The sequence below is a fragment of the Octopus bimaculoides genome, chromosome 2 (assembly GCF_046866305.1).
Source record: "Octopus bimaculoides isolate indiv1 chromosome 2, ASM4686630v1, whole genome shotgun sequence".
In the NCBI taxonomy this organism is placed as follows: Eukaryota; Metazoa; Mollusca; class Cephalopoda; order Octopoda; family Octopodidae; genus Octopus; species Octopus bimaculoides.
This window is the reverse complement of record NC_142929.1, coordinates 17,432,297-17,452,283: the sequence shown is the minus strand read 5'-3', so window position 1 is coordinate 17,452,283 and position 19,987 is coordinate 17,432,297. Positions and strand designations below refer to the sequence as shown.

At 36.7% G+C, this 19,987-nt stretch overlaps 1 protein-coding gene across 2 annotated transcripts in view; it reads left to right on the top strand.

Moving 5' to 3' along the window:
* Window positions 1-11,697, top strand: part of LOC106879434 (arsenite methyltransferase) — a 48,390-nt gene extending 36,693 nt beyond the window's left edge. For both annotated transcript variants that reach the window (XM_052975816.2, XM_089341422.1), the window contains exons 5-10: window positions 1,897-1,978; window positions 4,872-5,003; window positions 5,627-5,769; window positions 6,900-6,989; window positions 8,186-8,221; window positions 9,967-11,697. In XM_052975816.2, the coding sequence (XP_052831776.1) occupies window positions 1,897-1,978; window positions 4,872-5,003; window positions 5,627-5,769; window positions 6,900-6,989; window positions 8,186-8,221; window positions 9,967-10,050 (567 nt within the window). In that variant the 3' untranslated portion in view covers window positions 10,051-11,697. The remainder of the gene's footprint in view (window positions 1-1,896; window positions 1,979-4,871; window positions 5,004-5,626; window positions 5,770-6,899; window positions 6,990-8,185; window positions 8,222-9,966) is intronic.
* Window positions 11,698-19,987: the final 8,290 nt, after the last annotated feature.

The following is a 19,987-nucleotide window of genomic DNA, read 5'->3' as shown; positions in this document are numbered from 1 at the left end:
GTGTGATCTCTGCCTAGCTGAGGTCTTAGCTATTTTGCAATCCATGGATTGTCTTAATGAACGCAGCAGCATAATTTTTACCTGCAAGCATCATTTAACGTCCGCTTTCCATGCTAGCATGGGTTGGACGATTTGACTGAGGAGTGGTGAACCAGATGGCTACACCAGGCTCCAATCTGATTTGGCAGAGTTTCTACAGTTGGATGCCTTTCCTAACGCCAACCACTCCGAGATTGTAGTGGGTGCTTTTACATGCCACCGGCACGAAGGCCTAACCCTACCATGCCTTTTTCCCCTAACCTTCATAAATTTTCCCTCTTATTTACCCTCACTACCATTATATATTAAACCAACTATATATCTTCCTTTCAATTCGTTTTTGTCACTCCATACTTCTCTCTGTATCTTTCCTTACCATTTGTAAAAAAAATTTTCTCTTATTTCACTTGCTCTGTCCCTCCTACTCCTCCTTGGAAACTTACAAGCACATATACTCACGTACACCTCTACTACTTCATACTGTAAGCATGCTCACCACACACAATATACACTCCTTAGACGATTACTAATAGTAGCCACCATGATTCTTGCTCTCTTCATGCATACCTTTTTCTCCCCCTTGACCAAAAATATTTCCCCACCCTCTCCCCTCCACATTATCTTTTTTTTTTTTTCAAATACCACCCGCCTTGTTAATTTCTGTGATTCAGCCAAACTAGCCCTATTGAATAGTACCAGTCAAATGACCTTGCTTAAATTCCTCCTTCTTCTCATTCCCTTGTTTTTTTTTCTTTTTCCTTCTTTTAATCCTCATTTCTCCCTACATTCATATTCTCCGCTCCAACTGTGCTCTCTACACATTCTGATTGAATCTTCCATGCGTTAACATTACCTCCTTATGACAATATAAACTTCCATTAAACAAGATATCCTTGACCTGAAGATTAGCCTGCAATATACACTTCACTCGAATATTTACCACTTCTGGGGTTCCAATCGCTATGAAAAATATGTAGCCCAGATCTTATCTATTCCATACCTTTACTCTTGTGTTTTTATTCGCATACCCAGCAGCCCTGGTTGCCTCCCGCAAAATATAAAAAAAAGAACTTTTTTCAATTTATCATACTTTGACACGAAAAAAATCTACAATCTTCCATCTCAATAAACCACTTTTGTTCCTGAAAGTTGTTTTTTTTTATATTTACTACAGATTGCTCGAAGCTTACTTTCTTCCTACACCTTGATCCTTGGATCTTATATTTATATATATTTATACATATTTATATATATATATATAAGGGCATTGCTATACAATAATGCCTCACGCTAAACTACCATATTATTACTGTTTATTATTGTAGTTTAGCGTGAGGCAATTATTGCATAGTAATGCCCTTATATATATATAAATATAAATAATTATACTCTAGGGAAGAATTGGATGGATTTTTTCCCTTATGAAGTTTTTTTCACGCTAGTTCTTGTAAAAGATCTTATCCTATTATTGAATATATTTATACATATATATAATGGGCTTCTTTTAGTTTTCCTCTACTCTAATCCGTTCACAAAGTTTTGACTGATCTGAGGCTATAGTAGAAAACACTTGCTCAAGTTGTCATGTAATGGGATTAAACTCAAAACCATATCATTGGGAAGCAAAATAGAAAAAAAGTATTCTAAAGTAATGATTTATTACTGGAATAGGAAAATTCAATACCTCACAATAACCATCAGTTTCACTCCTGTATGGAGATGTCAGGTCAGATTATATATGATCTTATAACCAGTTTCATGTATTATTGATTTTGGTTTTTCATTGTAATGCATTGGTACATTTTTGTTTGCTGTTGTAACAAATGATTTTTAAATTATTCATCTCTGAACTGTTAGGAAGGCGGCGAACTATACTTCAGTGATATGTATGCAGACCAAGAAGTTCCTGCTGATATACGCACAAATAAAGAACTCTGGGGTTTGTATTTCTTTCTTTCTTTCATTCATTTTCATTTCTCATTCTTAATCCGGTAACTCAGAATTATCTATTTACTGTCATCATCATCATCGTCATCATCACGCACCATATGCATGCACTCATGTGCAGAAATATACAAATACAAATAGAAGAGTGGAAGAGATAGACGTTACAATTTATTATTTACATAGATGCTCCCATGCTGGTGGTATGCAATAAGCACCATTCATGCATGGATCATTGCCAGAACCGCCTGACTGGCACCCCGTCCCGGTGGCATGTAAAAAATACCATCCAAACGTGGCCCTGCCGCTCTGACTGGCTCCTGTGCTGGGAGCACGTAAAAATGTGCCAGTTATTTCTTCATTTCCCACAAGGGGCTAAACATAGAGGGGACAAACAAGGACAGACAAAGGGATTAAGTCGATTACATCGACCCCAGTGCATAACTGGTACTTATTTAATCAACACTGAAAGGATGAAAGGCAAAGTTGACCTCAGCGGAATTTGAACTCAGAACATAACGGCAGACGAAATACCGCTATGCATTTTGCCCCATGTTGGCGGCACGTAAAAAGCACCTACTACACTCTGAGTGGTTGGCATTAGGAAGGGTATCCAGCTGTAGAAACATTGCCAGATCAGATTGGAGCTTGGTGCAGTCTCCAGGCTTGCCAATCCCCAGTCAAACCATCCAATCCATGCCAGCATGGAAACAGACGTTAAGCAATGATGATGCAGGTGTGGTTGTGTGGTAAGGAGCTTCTCAACTGCATGATTCTGGGTTCAGTCTCACTGCATGGTACCTTGGTCAAAGTCTTCTACTGTAGCCTCAGGCAGACCAAAGGCTTGTGAGTGGATTTGGTAGATGGAAACTGAAAGAAGCTCATCATATGTGTGTGTATACGTGTGTGTGTGTGTTTGCCTTCCTCTTTCCTGCTTGGCAACCAGTGTGGATGTGTTTAAGTTCCTGTAACTTAGCTGTTCAGCAAAAACAACTAATGAAATAAGTTCCAGATCAAAAAAGAAAAAGGGGTGGGGCACTGGGGTTGATTCGTTAACTAAAAATGCTTCAAGGCAGTGCCCCAGCATGGCCACAGTCGAATGATTGAAATGAGTAAAAGATAAATTGAAGGCAATCAACATAAACACTTTCCCTCTCCTCTCACACATAGGGAAATGTGCTCACACATAATGAGAGAATGTGAGAGAAGGAGTGAGGGAACAAAAGAAACATTAAAACGTCTGTTGTCAATAAGTCAACATCAATTCAATGGCACCTAAATTGGCTGTGCCAAAATAGTCATTTCCTGTTACTTCAGTAGAAAGATAAAGTTGATATTTGGATAATCATCATCATCATCATTTAACGTCTGCTTTCCATGCTAGCATGGGTTGGACGATTTGACTGAGGACTGGTGAAACCAGATGGCTACACCAGGCTCCAATCTGATTTGGCAGGGTTTCTACAGCTGGATGCCCTTCCTAACGCCAACCACTCCGAGAGTGTAGTGGGTGTTTTTACGTGCCACCGACACGAAGGCCAGTCAGGTGGTACTGGCAACGGCCATGCTCAAAATGGTGCATTTTACGTGCCACCTGCAGAGGAGCCATTTCGGCGGCACTGGCAACGATCAGAAGGGAATAAATAAGTTTTCGTGTTAAAGTTTGTAATTCTGTAAATCAGTTATTTTACTTTGATTGTTATTATTTAATTAAGCTTTAATGTGGCAACCTGGCTGAATCATTAGCATGCTTGGCAATATGTGTAGTGGTTTTTCATCTACCTTTATGTTCTGAGTTCAAATTCTGTTGACGTTGACTGCCTTTCATCCTTTTAGGGTCGATAAATTAACCCTTTCAATATCAACCCGACTGAAACCATAAGTTTCATAAGGTCTGAATTAAAATCTTCCACCAAACCTTAGTCACAATTTATGTTCCTAACACTAGCTTAATGATAACTAAGTTGTTTTACTAAATTCTTTGTTATATTTAAAATTAATTGAAAGAAACACAGAGCATCTCAAAATCTCAAAATAAATATGGTAACAAAAGGGTTAACAAATGATGAATTTAACCCTTTTGATACCAACCCAGCTGAAACCACCTTTGGATCTGTAATACAAATATCTTATTTTCATAAGTTCTGAATTAAAATCTTCCACCAAACCTTAGCCACAATTTATGTTCCTAACACTAGCTTAATGATAACTAAGTTGTTTTACTAAATTCTTTGTTATGTTTAAAATTAATTGAAAGAAACCCAGAGCATTTCAGCAGAAATATGGTAACGAAAAGGTTAAGTACCATTTGAGCACTGGAGTCAATTTGACTTAGTCCCTCCTCTTTGAAACCAGTATTTAATTATACTTGAGGGTAGTGAGTTTGCAACCTCGTTAGCTCGCTGAGCAAAATGCTCAGTGTGGTATTTCGTGTTCTGAGTTCAAATCCTGTCAAGTCTGACTTTGCCTTTCATCCTTTCAGGGGTCAATACAATAAGTACCAGTTGAGTACTGGGGTTGATGTAATCAACTTATCTCCTCCCCCAAATTGCTGGCTTTGTGCAAAAATTACAAAAGGATATTTAATTATACTTTATTGTTTTGTGCTTTTTTTATTTCAATTTTCGGTACTATAAATGCTCAGTGTTGACGCTGTGGCATAGTGGGTGATGAACCAGGAGAGAGAGAGAGAGAGAGAGAGATAGAGAGAGAAAGCGATGCAAGGTAACGGGGCAATTTAAGTATCCTTTTTGTCAACTGATGTCGCTTTCTTTCTTCCTTCCAATGCATCACTCACTAATGTCCCCTTTCATTTTGGTGTATCATCTTCTTTATCCACTGATGCTTTTATAAATTTCCAATAAACCCAAATTTTTTTTAATCCAAAGGTGAAGGCCTTTCTGGGGCACTTTATTGGAAACAACTCCAAGAACTAACTCAAGAAATTGGATTTAGTCAAGTTCATATCATCAGCATTTCCCGCATACCTGTTGAAAGGGAAGATTACAAAAAACTTATTGGTAATAAAGTTTTTTTTTTATTGTATCTATTTTTTACTCAATTAATTTCTATTTGATTTGTTCCATTATTTAATTGAAGGATATTCTCTGTGTAATCTTGTGTATGTATTAAAAATGATCAGACTTGTCTTGATGACATACCATTTCCTTTTGAGGGTTAAAAATGATGATCATAATCTTTGTTTGAATGTTCACTTTTCTATGCTTGTATGGGTTAGATGGGATTATCATGATGATGATGATGATGGTCATTATTTGATGTCCATTTTCCATGCTGGCATGGATTCAACATTTTGACAGGAACTGGTCAGCTGACTAGGGTAGGTGTAAGAGGCCAGATCTTGTCAGTCTGAACACGAGATATGTAGAATATTTGAGCCAGATATGACCAGTTCGAATACTAAAGGTTTAAGATGGTAGTGTGTGATTTGAGGGATATATTTTGTTACTATTTCTAGTAGGGGAAATTGACTGCATAGAGGTTTGTCTTTAGTTTGTCTATTTTTTAGGTAACTCATTCAAAGGAATTGGTAACATTTGCGAAAACTATATTTGCTGATCCCTGAATAAAATAAATTTTATTTTAAGAATAAAAAATAAATCTCATTCTTTAATTTTTTCAGGTAACATAAAGTATGCTGCTGTAACATGTCGTCTTTTTAAGTTACCGAAGAATTACAAACCATCTTCTGCCCAAGTAGTCTACACCGGAGGTATTGTGGATCATGAGGACAGTCTGAAATTTAGTCATCACATAACATTCTCTGTAAGTAAATAATTACAAACGAGGCATAAATGGAAATTTATGTAGATTTAAAGTTGTGTATAAAAAATCTTCCACCAAACCTTAGTCACAATTTATGTTGCTAACACTAGCATAATGATAACTAAGTTATTTTACTAAGTTCTTTGTTATATTTAAAATTAATTGAAAGTAACACAAAGCATCTCAACAAAAGGGTTAACAAATGATTAATTTAACCCTTTTGATACCAACCCGGCTGAAACCACCTCTGGATCTGTAATGCAAATATCTTATTTTCATAAGTTCTGAATTAAAATCTGCAAAATAAAAATATGCAAACCAATATTTGAAACCCTATTATTTTACATCCATTTCCCTATGCTTACTAATCTTCGATGAGCTTTCTCTAGCACAGAATTTCATTATTTGCTGCAGTTCTTTGTTATCTCCTTCACAACATTGTCTCTTCTGCCCATTCTTTTTTGGCCTTCCTCTTTCACATACTCATTCTACAAGTTCTTTGCACTTTGATTGCTTGGCACTTCTTTCACCCAATCTCATTCTCCATAAACATCATCATAATCCTCATCATTTAATACCCATTTTCCATGCTGGCATGGGTTGAAGTGTTTGATATGAAGTTGCAACCCAGAGGGCTACACCAGGCTCCAGTTGTCTATTTTGGCATGGGTTCTATGGCTGGATCCTCTTCCTAACATTAACCTCTTTATAATAGAGTGTACTGGGTGCTTTTTAAGTGGCACCAGTACATGTATATTTTTAAATGACACTGGCATGGGTGGATTTTTATGCATTGCTAGCATGGTTGCTAGCGTAAGTGTGTTTATACATGGCACCAGTACAGGTGTTTTTTTACATGGTACCAGCACCTTCCTAATGCTAGCCATTTTACACTGTATACTGGATGTCTTTTTCATGTCACCAGCACTAAAGACGCTGTCATGCAGTTTGCAAGACTCTGAAACCTGGGTAAGCAAGACTATGGAACCTTGAAGCAAGACTACAAACCCCAGGGCAGTGGCCTACCTCTTTGGTCATAAAGCTTCTCGAGTGAATCTTTTTTTATTTTTTTTATTTTTTCAATTGACCTTTAAATGAGTAAATGGATTTAAATTATCTTTTATTTTCAGTCCAACAAACCTGTGACTGTTGACTCGGATTTACATGCTATCCTGAAATATTCTCGTTTTGGAGAAAAATTCCAAATTACTGAACAAAATGTAAGTTTTAATGACCTTTACCATATTTTGTCATACAACTATAATATACTACAAAGTATATTAAACATTTTTATAAGTCAATACTGTATTCTACTGTGTTAGCAGTGTTATTACATCACTTCATTTCATAATAAAGAGTTCAGAGTTCATAACTTACATTTTATTAAGATTATCTCTACAGATTTTTTATGGAAATTATTGTCAGCACTGAGTTTCTTATTATGTTTCATATCCAGAACACCTGATGTAAACATTTCATTGTTGTTTACATCAGGTGTCTTGGATAAGAAATGTCATAACAAATTCAGTGCTGGCTATAATTTCAATAGAAAATCTGTAAAGATAATCTTAATGAAATGTAAGTTATGAACTCTGAACTCTTTATTGTGGAATAAAGAAAAATATACTCTACATTTTGAGTATATTTATCTATGACATTAATTCACTGTATTACGTTATATGTTAATTTATATATTGTAATAGTATATTATAAAGCAACGATTCTGTCTCTTGAATGTATATTACACATACACAAAAAACTTTAAAAAGTGACTGAGTGGATCATTAGCTTTGAACGAAATACACTTACATGCATGCGCAAAAGTTTTTATGGCATAAAAGTTGCATGGGCATATTAGATGCATCCCATTTCAACAAGCCATATTCATGTGAAAAAGTTTTTTGTTCATTAAAGATTGTAATATAGGCCCAACTTTGCACATATGAGGTGAAGTTTTGAGACATTTTTTTCCCCAAAATTGTCTTATACGCCATCAAATACAGTGTGTTTGTGTGTGTGTGTGTGTGTGTAATTACTTTTGTAAGTTTTTTCATATAAATGTTGAGTCTGATATGGTCATGTATGCTGTCACAACTCCCTGTCCAAAAGCATTCTTCAGGGCACAGTTGAGGGAGGGTAAAAGAGAGGCACACAGAAAAAATCCTGGTTTGACAACATCAAGGACTGGATGGTTCACAACACAGCAAAACCTGCTCTGCATGACAGAGAACTGAGACCAGTGGTGATGGCTGACTACGAAAGCATCTAGAGTGGCACCCCAATGACTGGCTGCATCAGTTAAGGGATATCTTGACGATGATGAGGTTTCAATATAATATTTGAATAATAATAATAAATAAAATCTTCCACCTTGTGGCATACCTATTTAATAACTATCCAATGTATATTTTTACAGGACAAAACTGCTGCAACTGAAAAAGTTTCCTGTGACGTAAGCATTTAACAAAGTTTCTAACATTTTGAGGGGTTTTAGTCAAATGACTGAAACAAGTAAAGGATTTATATATATATATATATATATATATATATATATATATATATATATATTTGAAGATAAGCAACAAAAATTCAATAGGTTATAGCAGTACATACGTTTCGTACAAGCTCCATTTATTCATGTAGTGAGAACACCACATAGAATGTGGTGTTTTATTCACCAAATCTCTTGATTTTGTTTTTGGTTTTTACCCTACCAAATTCTGGTGCCTCAAACATTTTAAGTACCACATTTAATCTTTTGATTAAATCTATATTATTATTATATATATATATATATATATATATATATATATATATGTATATAGGTGTAGGAGTGACTGTGTGGTAAGTAGCTTGCTTACCAACCGCATGGTCCCGGGTTCAGTCCCACTGCGTGGCACCTTGGGCAAGTGTCTTCTACTGTAGCCTTGGGCCAACCAAAGCCTCGTGAGTGGATTTGGTAGACGGAAACTGAAAGAAGCCCGTCGTATATATGTGTGTGTGTGTGTGTGTGTATGTTTGTGTGTCTGTGTTTGTCCTCCCAACATCGCTTGATAATTGCTGAGAGTTCTCTTGACACATGAAACCAATGGTAGCCTTGTTAACTCATAAATAAACACTATTTATTTACCAATGCAGTGTTGAGCACTCACTCTCACTGTTTATATATATATATATATATATATATATATATATATATATCAAACTAAACATTCAAACACTGAGATATGAAATCAGATGTTACTACTGTTCATATCATCTGTGGATAAATTTTAAAATTGATGATATCACCAGCAGTGACATAGGTGGATCGCAGATGTAATAGCATTAAATAGCTATGAATTATAAATTTGCACAAAGCGTAATAATGCTTAACAAGCATCTACCTGCTAGAAATAAGAGCTAAAGTCTTAAATTAATCCACTGTAGCGCACCAAGATAACAGAGAAAAACAGTATGTGAGGAAAACAGAAAGAATTAAAACATTTAATACATCTATATATATATATATATATATATATATATATATAATAATACAAAGAATATATATATATATATATATATATATATGTATGTTCTTTTGTTGTATCTTGGGAGGGTCATTATGCCAACAATAAACACAGACACACTGGTTCTAAAATTAACTAACCAATGGTTTGACTTAACATTCAGTAAATCAATTAGTTAGCTAGGCCAGAGTCCTTTTTGTGGACATTAGCAACCTTATCAGTGACATACCCTCTCTACTCCAGGTCGGCTCCACAGTTCTCTCTCTGTCTATATATATATATATATATATATATATAAATAAATAATACAGAATGGGACCAGAACACAAAACATCCAGACAGTTAGGTGATACAAGAAAGGGACAAAACATCCAGATAGACGATACAAAGAAAACACGGACAGGTCATTCGGAGTTTTCTCTCTTCAGTCGAGATCCAGATTATCCTTGCAATTTCGGCTGGTTATTCTCAATATTGCTCCAATCTGGCCAGCTCCAAGGAAAAACTAAGCTTAGAGCATTAGATTCCTTGGTAGAAAGCAGCGAATGTATACAAAAACAAGGACGGAAAAAACGAACAATGTTACACAAGTACAGCAGGAATAATAACAGGACAATGTATATTATATATTATTGAATATATATACGAAAGTATATATAAATAAAAGTTTTTTTCTCTTTTTTTTCAGATTACCAATCCATTTGAATTACTTGACAGTCAAGAAATGCAATTAAAATCATCAGGGACTTCTTGCTGCAGTGGTGCTAACTGATTTGTTCTCTGTATTTGGTTATATGTAATTACTTAATAAGCAAAACAATTTGATACAAATTTCATTTATTCTTCATAATTTTGTTAACAATCAGTTGTTGCTAATAATAATAATAATAATAATAATAATAATATCTTTAACACTAATAAGAATACTATTTTGTATGACATCACTATGTTCTACCAAATAATACAATGAAATACCTAAATTGATGAGAAATCAATAATATGATCAACTAGTAAAGAGTATGCATGACAATTAATAAGTTTCAGAGCAAACAAGAAAGCCTGTATGTTTCTCCCTGATCTGATGGAAATAATAGCTAAATCTCCCTGAAATCACACCCTACTTGTTTTAAAAACGGAAGGCCACATTGGATTATGTGGTCTTAGATATATTATTCGAAAAAAGAAAAATTGATTGGATGGTCATGTCAGGGATGCCTTTGAGATTGACCCTTTAAGCATTTAAATCAGTCATATCCGGTTAAAATATTTTACCTGCTTTATGTTCAAACTAACTAGATTTGGCATTTCACACCTATTCTACAATGTCATTCTGAAAGTAAACAATCTTATCAAAACCTTGAAGTTATAAGATGATGTATAGTTAAAAAAATGAATAAATAAGCATTACATTTGACAGAATAGTCTGAATGCTCAAGGGATAGACCGGAAGTTTGTCAGTTGGATTTGAATCTGGCTATAACATTTCCACATCACTTGTTTCATAAAATACCTTTTGAGAAGAGAAAAGCATAAACATAATAGTTTACATTTATCTTGTCTTTTAATGGATCAAACCATGCTTTGATGGAGATTTGAGAGTTGAAAAAAAACGGTATAATAATTTGTGTATCATCCTTTGGGTGTCAGATGAATAATACCAAATTTGGTTAGTTATTTGTTTGTTATTTATTTGGTTAGTTACAGGCAATGTACAATTTAAGGTGGTTAGGCATTGGTCTTCACTGGCAAAAGTAAAACCAAATAAGCAATAATTTTTCAAAAGTTAGAGTATTAAAATGTGAGGAAAAGAAATGGATTTTAATATTTTGAGCAGGATGCTCTTTAACAAGATAAGTTGTTTGGAGTTACCCATACTAATACAATAAGGGAAAATAATTTAGGCAAATAATTTGAAAAGTAAAACCCAGGAGCAAAACCCTAAACAGTTAAAAGAGAAGCATTTTATTTCCTTAATATTTGATTATTTTTTTTTATTATTTGTCATAAGTAAGATAATCCATATTACATAAGCAATTATCCTTATGGTCAGCTTTTCTTATGTTTTTATTCAATTCACTGATAGGTACAGTCTACCACAAGGTTGATTTCTTGTAATCTAATTCCAAATATGTAATCCTGAATACCTGAATGATGAATGTGTGTGATGCAAGAGTAAATATGATACATTGATGTTAACGAATAATAAAAAATTGCTTTTATAAAACTATATAACACCAAGCTAAAGTAATAGCAGTTTCTTTCTGTCTACTAAGACATCAGATCTCACAGTACAATGCATACTCTAATGAATAAAGCTGCATAGTTTTTTTTTAACTACCTGTATTCTTTCTTTTTTGTAAAATACATTTTTTTAGTGTATTATTTTTGTATTTCAAAATAAAATAGTTCTTGAATTTTATTTTTGTTAGTTTAATTTTTTATCCAATATTTACTACTTTTATCTTCTCTCAATAAACAAGAGAAAGAAATTTGAATGCAAAATTTTCTCTCTCATTCACCTTGTCACATGATGTCAAGACAAAGAAACACACACACACAAAAACACACAGAAACATACATACACACATGCACTCACACACACGGACTTCTTTTATGGTTTTGGTTTGCCCTGGTCCATAATAGAAGACACTTGCTCAAGGTACCATGCCATGAAACCATATGGTTGGGAAATATACTTCTTAACCACACATTCACACCTACATTATGATGTATAAAAAATATATATATTTACAAACTTTTACATTTAACAATTGAGTCTTTAATAATTCGGGTGTATATATAGGCATAGGCATGGCTGTGTAATAAGATGATTGTTTCCCAACCACATGGTTCCAGGTTCATCCCCACTGCTTGACACCTTGGGCAAGTGTCTTCTACTATACCCTAAGGTTGACTGAAGCCTTGTGAATGAATATGGCAAACGGAAACTGAAAGAAGCCTGTCGTATATATGTGTGTGTGTGTGTGTTTTTGTGTTTGTTGCCTACTGCTGCTTGACAACTGGTGTTGGTGTGTTTACATCCCTGTACCTTAGTGGTTCAGCAAATGTGACCAATAGAAGAAAAAAGTACTGGGATTGATTCATTTGGCTAAAAAACATTCTTCAAGGCAGTGCTCCTACATGGCCACAATCTAATGATTGAAACAAGAAAAAGAATTAAAGAATATATGTGTTTAGTAGTATATATGAGAATGCTTGATTGGGCAAAGCATTTGTATGATTGCAGGTGTGACAGCTGGTCACTTGTAGAAGTTACTGAATATTTGATGCTTGATTGCTGTGCGATGGGGATGCTGAAAGTTCCTGGCTTTAATGATATTGTGAAAGGCTGGTTCAAGGCCTGGTTCTGAGTTCTTTTATAGGGCCTTGTTCCGAGTTCTTTTATAGGGCCTAGAAAAACTGAAGGACCGCTGCAATAATTGTGTAAATCTGAGAGGGGAATATGTTGAATAAAATCATAATTAACTGATTCTCCTGTGAAGGCGTGTAACTTAGTGATTAGGGCATTCGGCTCACGATTGTACGGTCGTGAGTTCAATTCCCGGCGATGCGTTGTGTCCTTGAGCAAGACACTTTATATCACATTGCTCCAGTCCACTCAGCTGGCAAAAATGAGTTGTATCTGTATTTCAAAGGGCCGGCCTTGTCACACTCTGTGTCATGCTGAATCTCCCTGAAAACTATGTTAGGGGTACACGTGTCTGTGGATTGCTCAGCCACTTGCACGTTAATTTCACGAGCAAGCTGTTTCGTTGATCGCATCAGCTGGGACCCTCGTCGCCGTAACCGACGGAGTGCTCCTTTTTCCTGATTCTCCTGTATTTTCTTTTACCCAAAGCCAGGAACTTTTCAGCACCCCCTCGTAGTAGCTATGATTCTTTTGAAGTAAGCAATGGTGACGAGGAAAGAAAAAAACCTGTTTGTTGTGTTAAAGAGATAATGGTAGTGATGAAGAACGGCCTTCTCTATTATTGCTGAAGCTGCAGTTGTGGTAGTGAAGACTCTGTCTCTCAGCATTGGTTCCTTCTTTTGAAATTGAGACTAAATGTGATTGCTGTTGTGTCAGTCAGAAAGTAGGATGCAAGCTGTCTGCAATGACCTTTCTTCATCATGGTAATATTGGGAAATTAAAAAAAAAATATGTTATAAGATGAGGTTGCAAAAGGTCGAGTTGAATTTTCTGATTAGTTGTAAAGTACATGAGACAATCATTTCTTGTCCTTCAATGGGGAAATAAGCTGATGCCCACTCTGAGAGAATCAAAGAATTAGTAGATCAAATCCTAGCTGAGTTACTTTACTACACACACACACACATTATCTCTATTTGTCTGAGTGAAAAAAGTACAGAAGGCTTGTGTTATATGGTTAAAGTATATATTTAAATTATGTCTATTTCTGAACTTTGGTATGTGGTGAAGCAACTGTTGCTGATCCCTTAATTATGTTTATATATATATATATATATAGATAGATATATAGATATATATATATATATACACCCCACACACATACACAACCACACCTACACACCCTTCATCCAAACAGGTATGTGCTTAAGAGTACATTTCATTCAAACAGTTCTTCTCCACACTGAAGTGCTTTCTCTAAAAGTATGGAATACAGAAACAGACTTTGCATCTTAGTGTTACTAAGACAACATAAGCAGGTAATAGTTTTTAAAATATAAATTACATACATCTGCACACATATACACTTGTGTATATGCACATACACACAAGTATACGAATGAAAGAATATGCCCAACCTCATGGCAGAGAATAAGGAGTCTCAGACACAACTACCCCTTCTCACCGCATTCTGCAATCTTGTGTTGCAGTCTTATACTCCACCAGGGGGTCCCTCTCATTCAGTTGTTGATGGTTGATGTCATCTTTGTCACCCATGAGCTCATTGTCTGTCTACTAAGCCGCCAAGAATGCAGGTCCAGAAATTCTGAGTCCTGATAATGCTGTCAAAATATTGTAGTTTTCTCTGTCTGACCACCATCACCAATAATTGTTTTACTCCCATCTCCTTGAGGAGATGTAGCATATCATCTCAAACACCTTCAGTTGCTTGGTATCAGCCACCCTTAGGGTCCATGCTTCACACCCATTCAATGCTACTTGTCACACCAGGGATTTTAGGAGTTTCTTCTTATTGCTTTTGCTGAGGGCTAAGTCACTCCATATTGAGTGACATTCTTTCTACTCAAGACACAAGGCCCAAAATTTTGGGGGAGGGTCCAGTCGATTAGATCGACCCAGTATGTAACTGGTGCTTAATTTATCATCCCTGAAAGGATGAAAGGCAAAGTCGACCTCGGCAGAATTTGAACTCAGAACATAAAGACAGAAGAAATACTGCTAAGCATTTCGCCCGGTGTGTTAATGTTTCTGCCAGCTCACCACCTTATATTGAGTGACATCTGGGTTGATCTTTCTGCACCAAGTCTTGCTCTGATTTCCTCATGGCAGTCTCCTGTTAATTAAGGAGGCCAGGTAAGGCAAGTGAGCTCGCAGAATTGTTAGCCTGCCAGGCAAAATGCTTAACAGCATTTTGATCATCTTTATGTTGAGTTCAAATTCTGTCAAGGTTAACTTTGCCTTTCATCCTTTCAGGGTTGATAAGATAAGTACAAGTTGAACACTGGGGCTGATATAATTGACTTACACACTTCCTCAGCCTTGCTGGCCCTGTGCCAAAATTTGAAATCAATAATGGAGCCCAAGTGTTTGTACTTGACATCTTGACATTAGATGGTAAGTTGCTCTGGTTTCCATGTGGCTGCTATGATCTTGGCCATGTTGATGCTGATCTTGCTAAACACACTAAAGAATCAAATTTGCCAATCAGTCTCTAGAGCTCAGCAGACATTGATCCAACCATGATCATCTGCTGGTCTTCATATCACCTCTAATATACCCTTCTAAAAAAGGATGCAATAGATCATTTAGTCACTGGTATACGAAAAGACTGGGAGATATTGTAGAGCTGCTTAATCAGAGCTTGTCTGAGAACAAATGTAAATCTCCCTCTCCCTCTTTCTCTCTCTCTCAATTGGTATACAAATATAGCTCTATATATATATATATATATGTCAATTATTGAGTAACAAGTGAACAGGAATAATGTGTAATGCTCTTCATTAGCTTACAACTGTTTTTGGCTATAAGAAGCAGTGGCAACATCTGGTAGCAGAAACAGCTGTTAGCTAATGAAATTGATTACATCATTCCTGTTCCTTTGTCTTTCAATAATCTATATGACATTCTTTATTCTAAAGCATATGTATATTGATTTCTAATAATTGTTTATTAGTATTGCTACCCCTAAATCATAATCCTATAATAAATTTGAGTGATGTTGCTCTGTCTGTTATGCTTTTATGTTCATTAACTCCTCCTAGACTGTTGTCGCAAGGACAATGAAATTCAAACCAGCAACTCCCCTAATCCCAGGGAGTGTCCAAAGGGTGGGGGTGGGGTCTATTTTTTTAAGGGCCACCTAATTGGGGTCCCACTGACCCCCCACCCTATTTTTACTGCATTTTAAACTAAATACATGGCAGTAAAGACTGTTTGCCAACATAACTTGGCAGTACTGGCTTAGGACTAATGTTGCTGTAATTTAGCCCCAGGAGACATCGTCTCTAGCTGGCTATACGACACAATCTGTGTCCTTATATTTTCGAACAAGGGAATCTAGCACCCCCACTCAGCTCAAAACAATATCTGTGTATCACGATTTCTGGGTTATTTTCCTTCATCAGCACAGAATAATTGTTCAGCTATTCTGTCCTTATGAAGGGGAAATAGTCCAGAAATCGTGATACACAGATATTGTTTTGAGCTGAGTGGGGGTGCTAGATTCCCTTGTTCGAAAATATAAGGACACAGTTCGTGTCGTATAGCCAGCTGGAGATGATGTCTCCTGGGGCTAAATTACAGCAACATTAGTCCTAAACCAGGACTGACATGTTATTTTGGCAAACAATCTTTACTACAAAGTACTGTTGCTGAATATCTCACGTTGTGAGATTTAAAAATAGTAATTTTCTAAATACATGGCTTTGGCAACCAAATTGGAGCAATGACAATGAATTTCATACCATGAACACCCAGGGAGTATTGTAAGGAGGTTCAATTTCTGAAGGGCTGCTTAAATGGGGCCCTATTGACCCCCCCCACCTATTTTTACTGTATTTAACTCACTCCTATGCTTATTGATCAAACTATGATCAGCATCAGTGCTCAGCACATTTGCAGAAATAAGTTTGGGCATTCTAAATACCTTCACGTACATTCAAATCGAGATAAGGAGTTATAACAGGTATGTTTCAAGTGTGGTAGTGTGGATATTTATACTTTGTAGTTATATATTTATGTCTAGTATATTAAAATTTCTGTTTGAGGTAGCTTAAGTAATGTAAATATTATCAATATGAAATATTTAATGTATGTGCATTATTAAACACTGTGTAGCTGTGGTACTTTGGCCAGGGAGACCTATTTAAAGATGTATTGTGTTTAAAAACACAGCGTACCTCAAGACTAAAACAAAATCACTCTGGAGTGGCTGTGTGGTAAGTAGCCTGCTTACCAACCACATGGTTCCGGGTTCAGTCCCACTGTGTGGTATCTTGGGCAAGTGTCTACTACTATTGCCTTGGGCCTACCAAAGCCTTGAGTGATTTGGTAGACAGAAACTGAAAGAAGCCCGTGATATATATGTATATATATATATATATATATATATATATATATATATATATGTGTGTGTGTGTGTGTGTTTGTCCCCCTAGCATTGCTTGACAATTGATGCTGGTGTGTTACAGTTGCATGTTGGGAACAGCTGTCTCAGGATCATGAGCTTTTAATCCTGTTCACTTGAGTGAAGCAGCAAGGGCTGAATTGACCCTCCCCTGCAGAAGAGTTCCATCTACCTGTGCCTGTCAACCACAACCTCTTTAAGCTGGTGTCAGCTGTCACGCTTACTGTGGTTGTTTGGATTCCAATTTGATCTTCTGCAAAAACTAGGGTGCTGTTCATGGCAGCCAACTTCAATGATGAATGAGACCGCATGCCATCTTGTAACAAGAGCCTCATGAAAAGTATTTAGCTTTTTCAACTGGTTGGCAGTTTTAATGATTTTGTAAGTGGGAGAATGTGTGTGTGTGTAATAGGCAACTTAGCTGGGATTTTTTGATCGTCAGTGAAACCAGATGGGCACACCCTGCATGACTGTCCTTACTTCATCAAAAATGAAATTTTCCACATTGAAAGAAGTATGTGACTTGAACATTAGTCAGAGGAAAAACTAGTCTCCAAGTGGTATGTTTCCTGAGGTTGCTCTGTTCTGCTGCTACTTTCCTAACCTAAATAAGTCATTTTTCAGCTCTTCAAGGAGGTTGGCTATGAACCGTTAGGGGTTGTTGAAACAGGCCTCTCTCTACTTTTGCCTCTGTCTTTCTCTGTCTGTCTATGTCTCTCTCTGTCTGTCTATGTCTCTTTCTGTCTATCTATGTCTCTCTCTGTCTGTCTATCTCTCTCTCTCTCTTTCTTTGCTTTTTCCAGATTACCTCTGCTCTATGATGTTGTAAAACTTTTTCTTTAGCTCTGAGCTCAGATAGTTTATAACTTCCTTTTCTTCATCATTTTTTTACCCCACCTTTCTTCAGCAATCTCAGCTCTTTTGTTAGTCCTGCAGCCATGTGACTTGCCAGTTTTTCTTTCTTTCATGCTAAAAGTATCTTGGTATCCAATTTGCATCATGGTATCTTATATTCCTAGTTGCATCTCCTTTCAGAATGTTGTCCAACTTGATGTCCAGATCCTCAGCTAGCTGTGCATCTCTGTGACCTGCTGTTAATGGCAAATTCAACCAACAGAATCCTTTTAAAGATCAAATGATTATGGTGGAGGGGTCACCTGAGTAAAATAGCATTCAAAGGGGCCCATATGCAAAAAATGGTTATGAACATTGGTCTAACTAGAAAGAGAGACAGAGAGAGATTGGTTTTTATATAGATACAGTGTGTTTGAACTAAATCTGACAAACTTTTTATATCTCCTTTTTTCAGGAACATCTTGATGTATTGATGAACAGTCAATGATGTTGGAGAGCATAAAGATTATATTTGTAGTTGAGAAAAATTTAGCTGACATGGTGAACTAGAAGCCATCTGAATATGGGAAAAGAGTTACCTGTATCATGGTGATTTGTGCAGGGTGTCAAAATGTCCGACTCAATGCTTTGTAAACATTGTAAAGGATGTAAGACATGACATGGACATCATTAAAACCAAGTTTCCCTGAGAACGGTGATGGTCTTTAGTGATGTCTCCAGTGAGGATGATGTCATGCCATCCCACATCTTTGAACAGGACTGTAGCGTGATGGAGGAGAAAGACAACAGAAAAAGAAGCAAAAGGGAGAAAGAACTACTGAGACCTTACCTGTTGACCGTGGTGGGATGAGCGATCACTGACCTGATAAAAACACGACCTTTCACATGCACCGTCTCTCATCGAACTGCCTGCACGTGCTTTGTGCCCACGCATGCCCCTGTGGCTTTTCTGCCCCCCCCCCCCGTGGCTCTTCCACCGATCCCTGCAGTCTTCACTTCCGTTTGCTTCATCTGCAATCCTCTCCACCAACACCACATAGCTCATCACAGCCCATAACAACACAAACACCACAAGGACCTTAGGTTCAATTCAGATGGCTATGTGAAGGTACTGGAGACTGTGGTGAAATCCTGGCTGGAGAGGGTTGCTGCTGGAGGGCCAAATGTGTGGTGACAGGATTTGGCACCTTGTCACATTTCCAGAAAAAGTCAGAAGTGGTTACTGGAGAATTTCTACAACTTCATCAGCCCCAATTGCTGGTTTCCTAATTCCCCCGACTGTGATCCCATGGACTTACTGTGTAGGGTGTGGTTGAGAAAGACACCAACTGCTCTGCTGAACTGGTGGCTAAGATCAAGGAGGTGTTTGGTGATTTTCCCAGGGACACAGTGAGGAGTGCATGCACCAGGTTCTGGAGCCATCTTGGGGTTGTAGTGGAAGCTATTTTGAATAAACTGTTATCTCCCAGCCATAATGTAATTCAGTGGTTCCCAAACGTTTTTCAAGCTGCTGCTTGCTTAACACCCAGACCACATTCCTAGTGCCTCTACCACAACTAACCATCACAAACATAAACCTCTTTCTGAAGCAAATTTAAAGCAATAGTATTTCACAAATAAAACTTAACCTAATGAACCCATTATTTTGTTGATTTTACATGAATCGCTACCCCATTATTTCCCCACTTTTTACATGAACCGTATCCCGATTATCACCCCACTTTTCTTCAATGTCCCCTTGGAACTTTCCGGAACTTTCCACCACCCCCAGGGTCGAGTGGGGGTAATACCGCCCACTTTGGAAACCACTAATTGTAGTTGATATTTAAAAAATCTTTTTAAAACACTTTTATTTTTGGATGGAATATTGTGTTTCCTTTAATGCAAACTGTCAAATTTAGCCCCCAAACCCAGTATATTGATAAATTATCGATGGCTGCTTTTTTAGTTGGTCAAGGAGCCACAGAGTGATCTATTTATATATTTAAATTTAGATCCAGAAATGTAAAGTTCTCCAAAGCTGCAGTAATTAAAAAGCCATGCGCATGTAAAATTGAC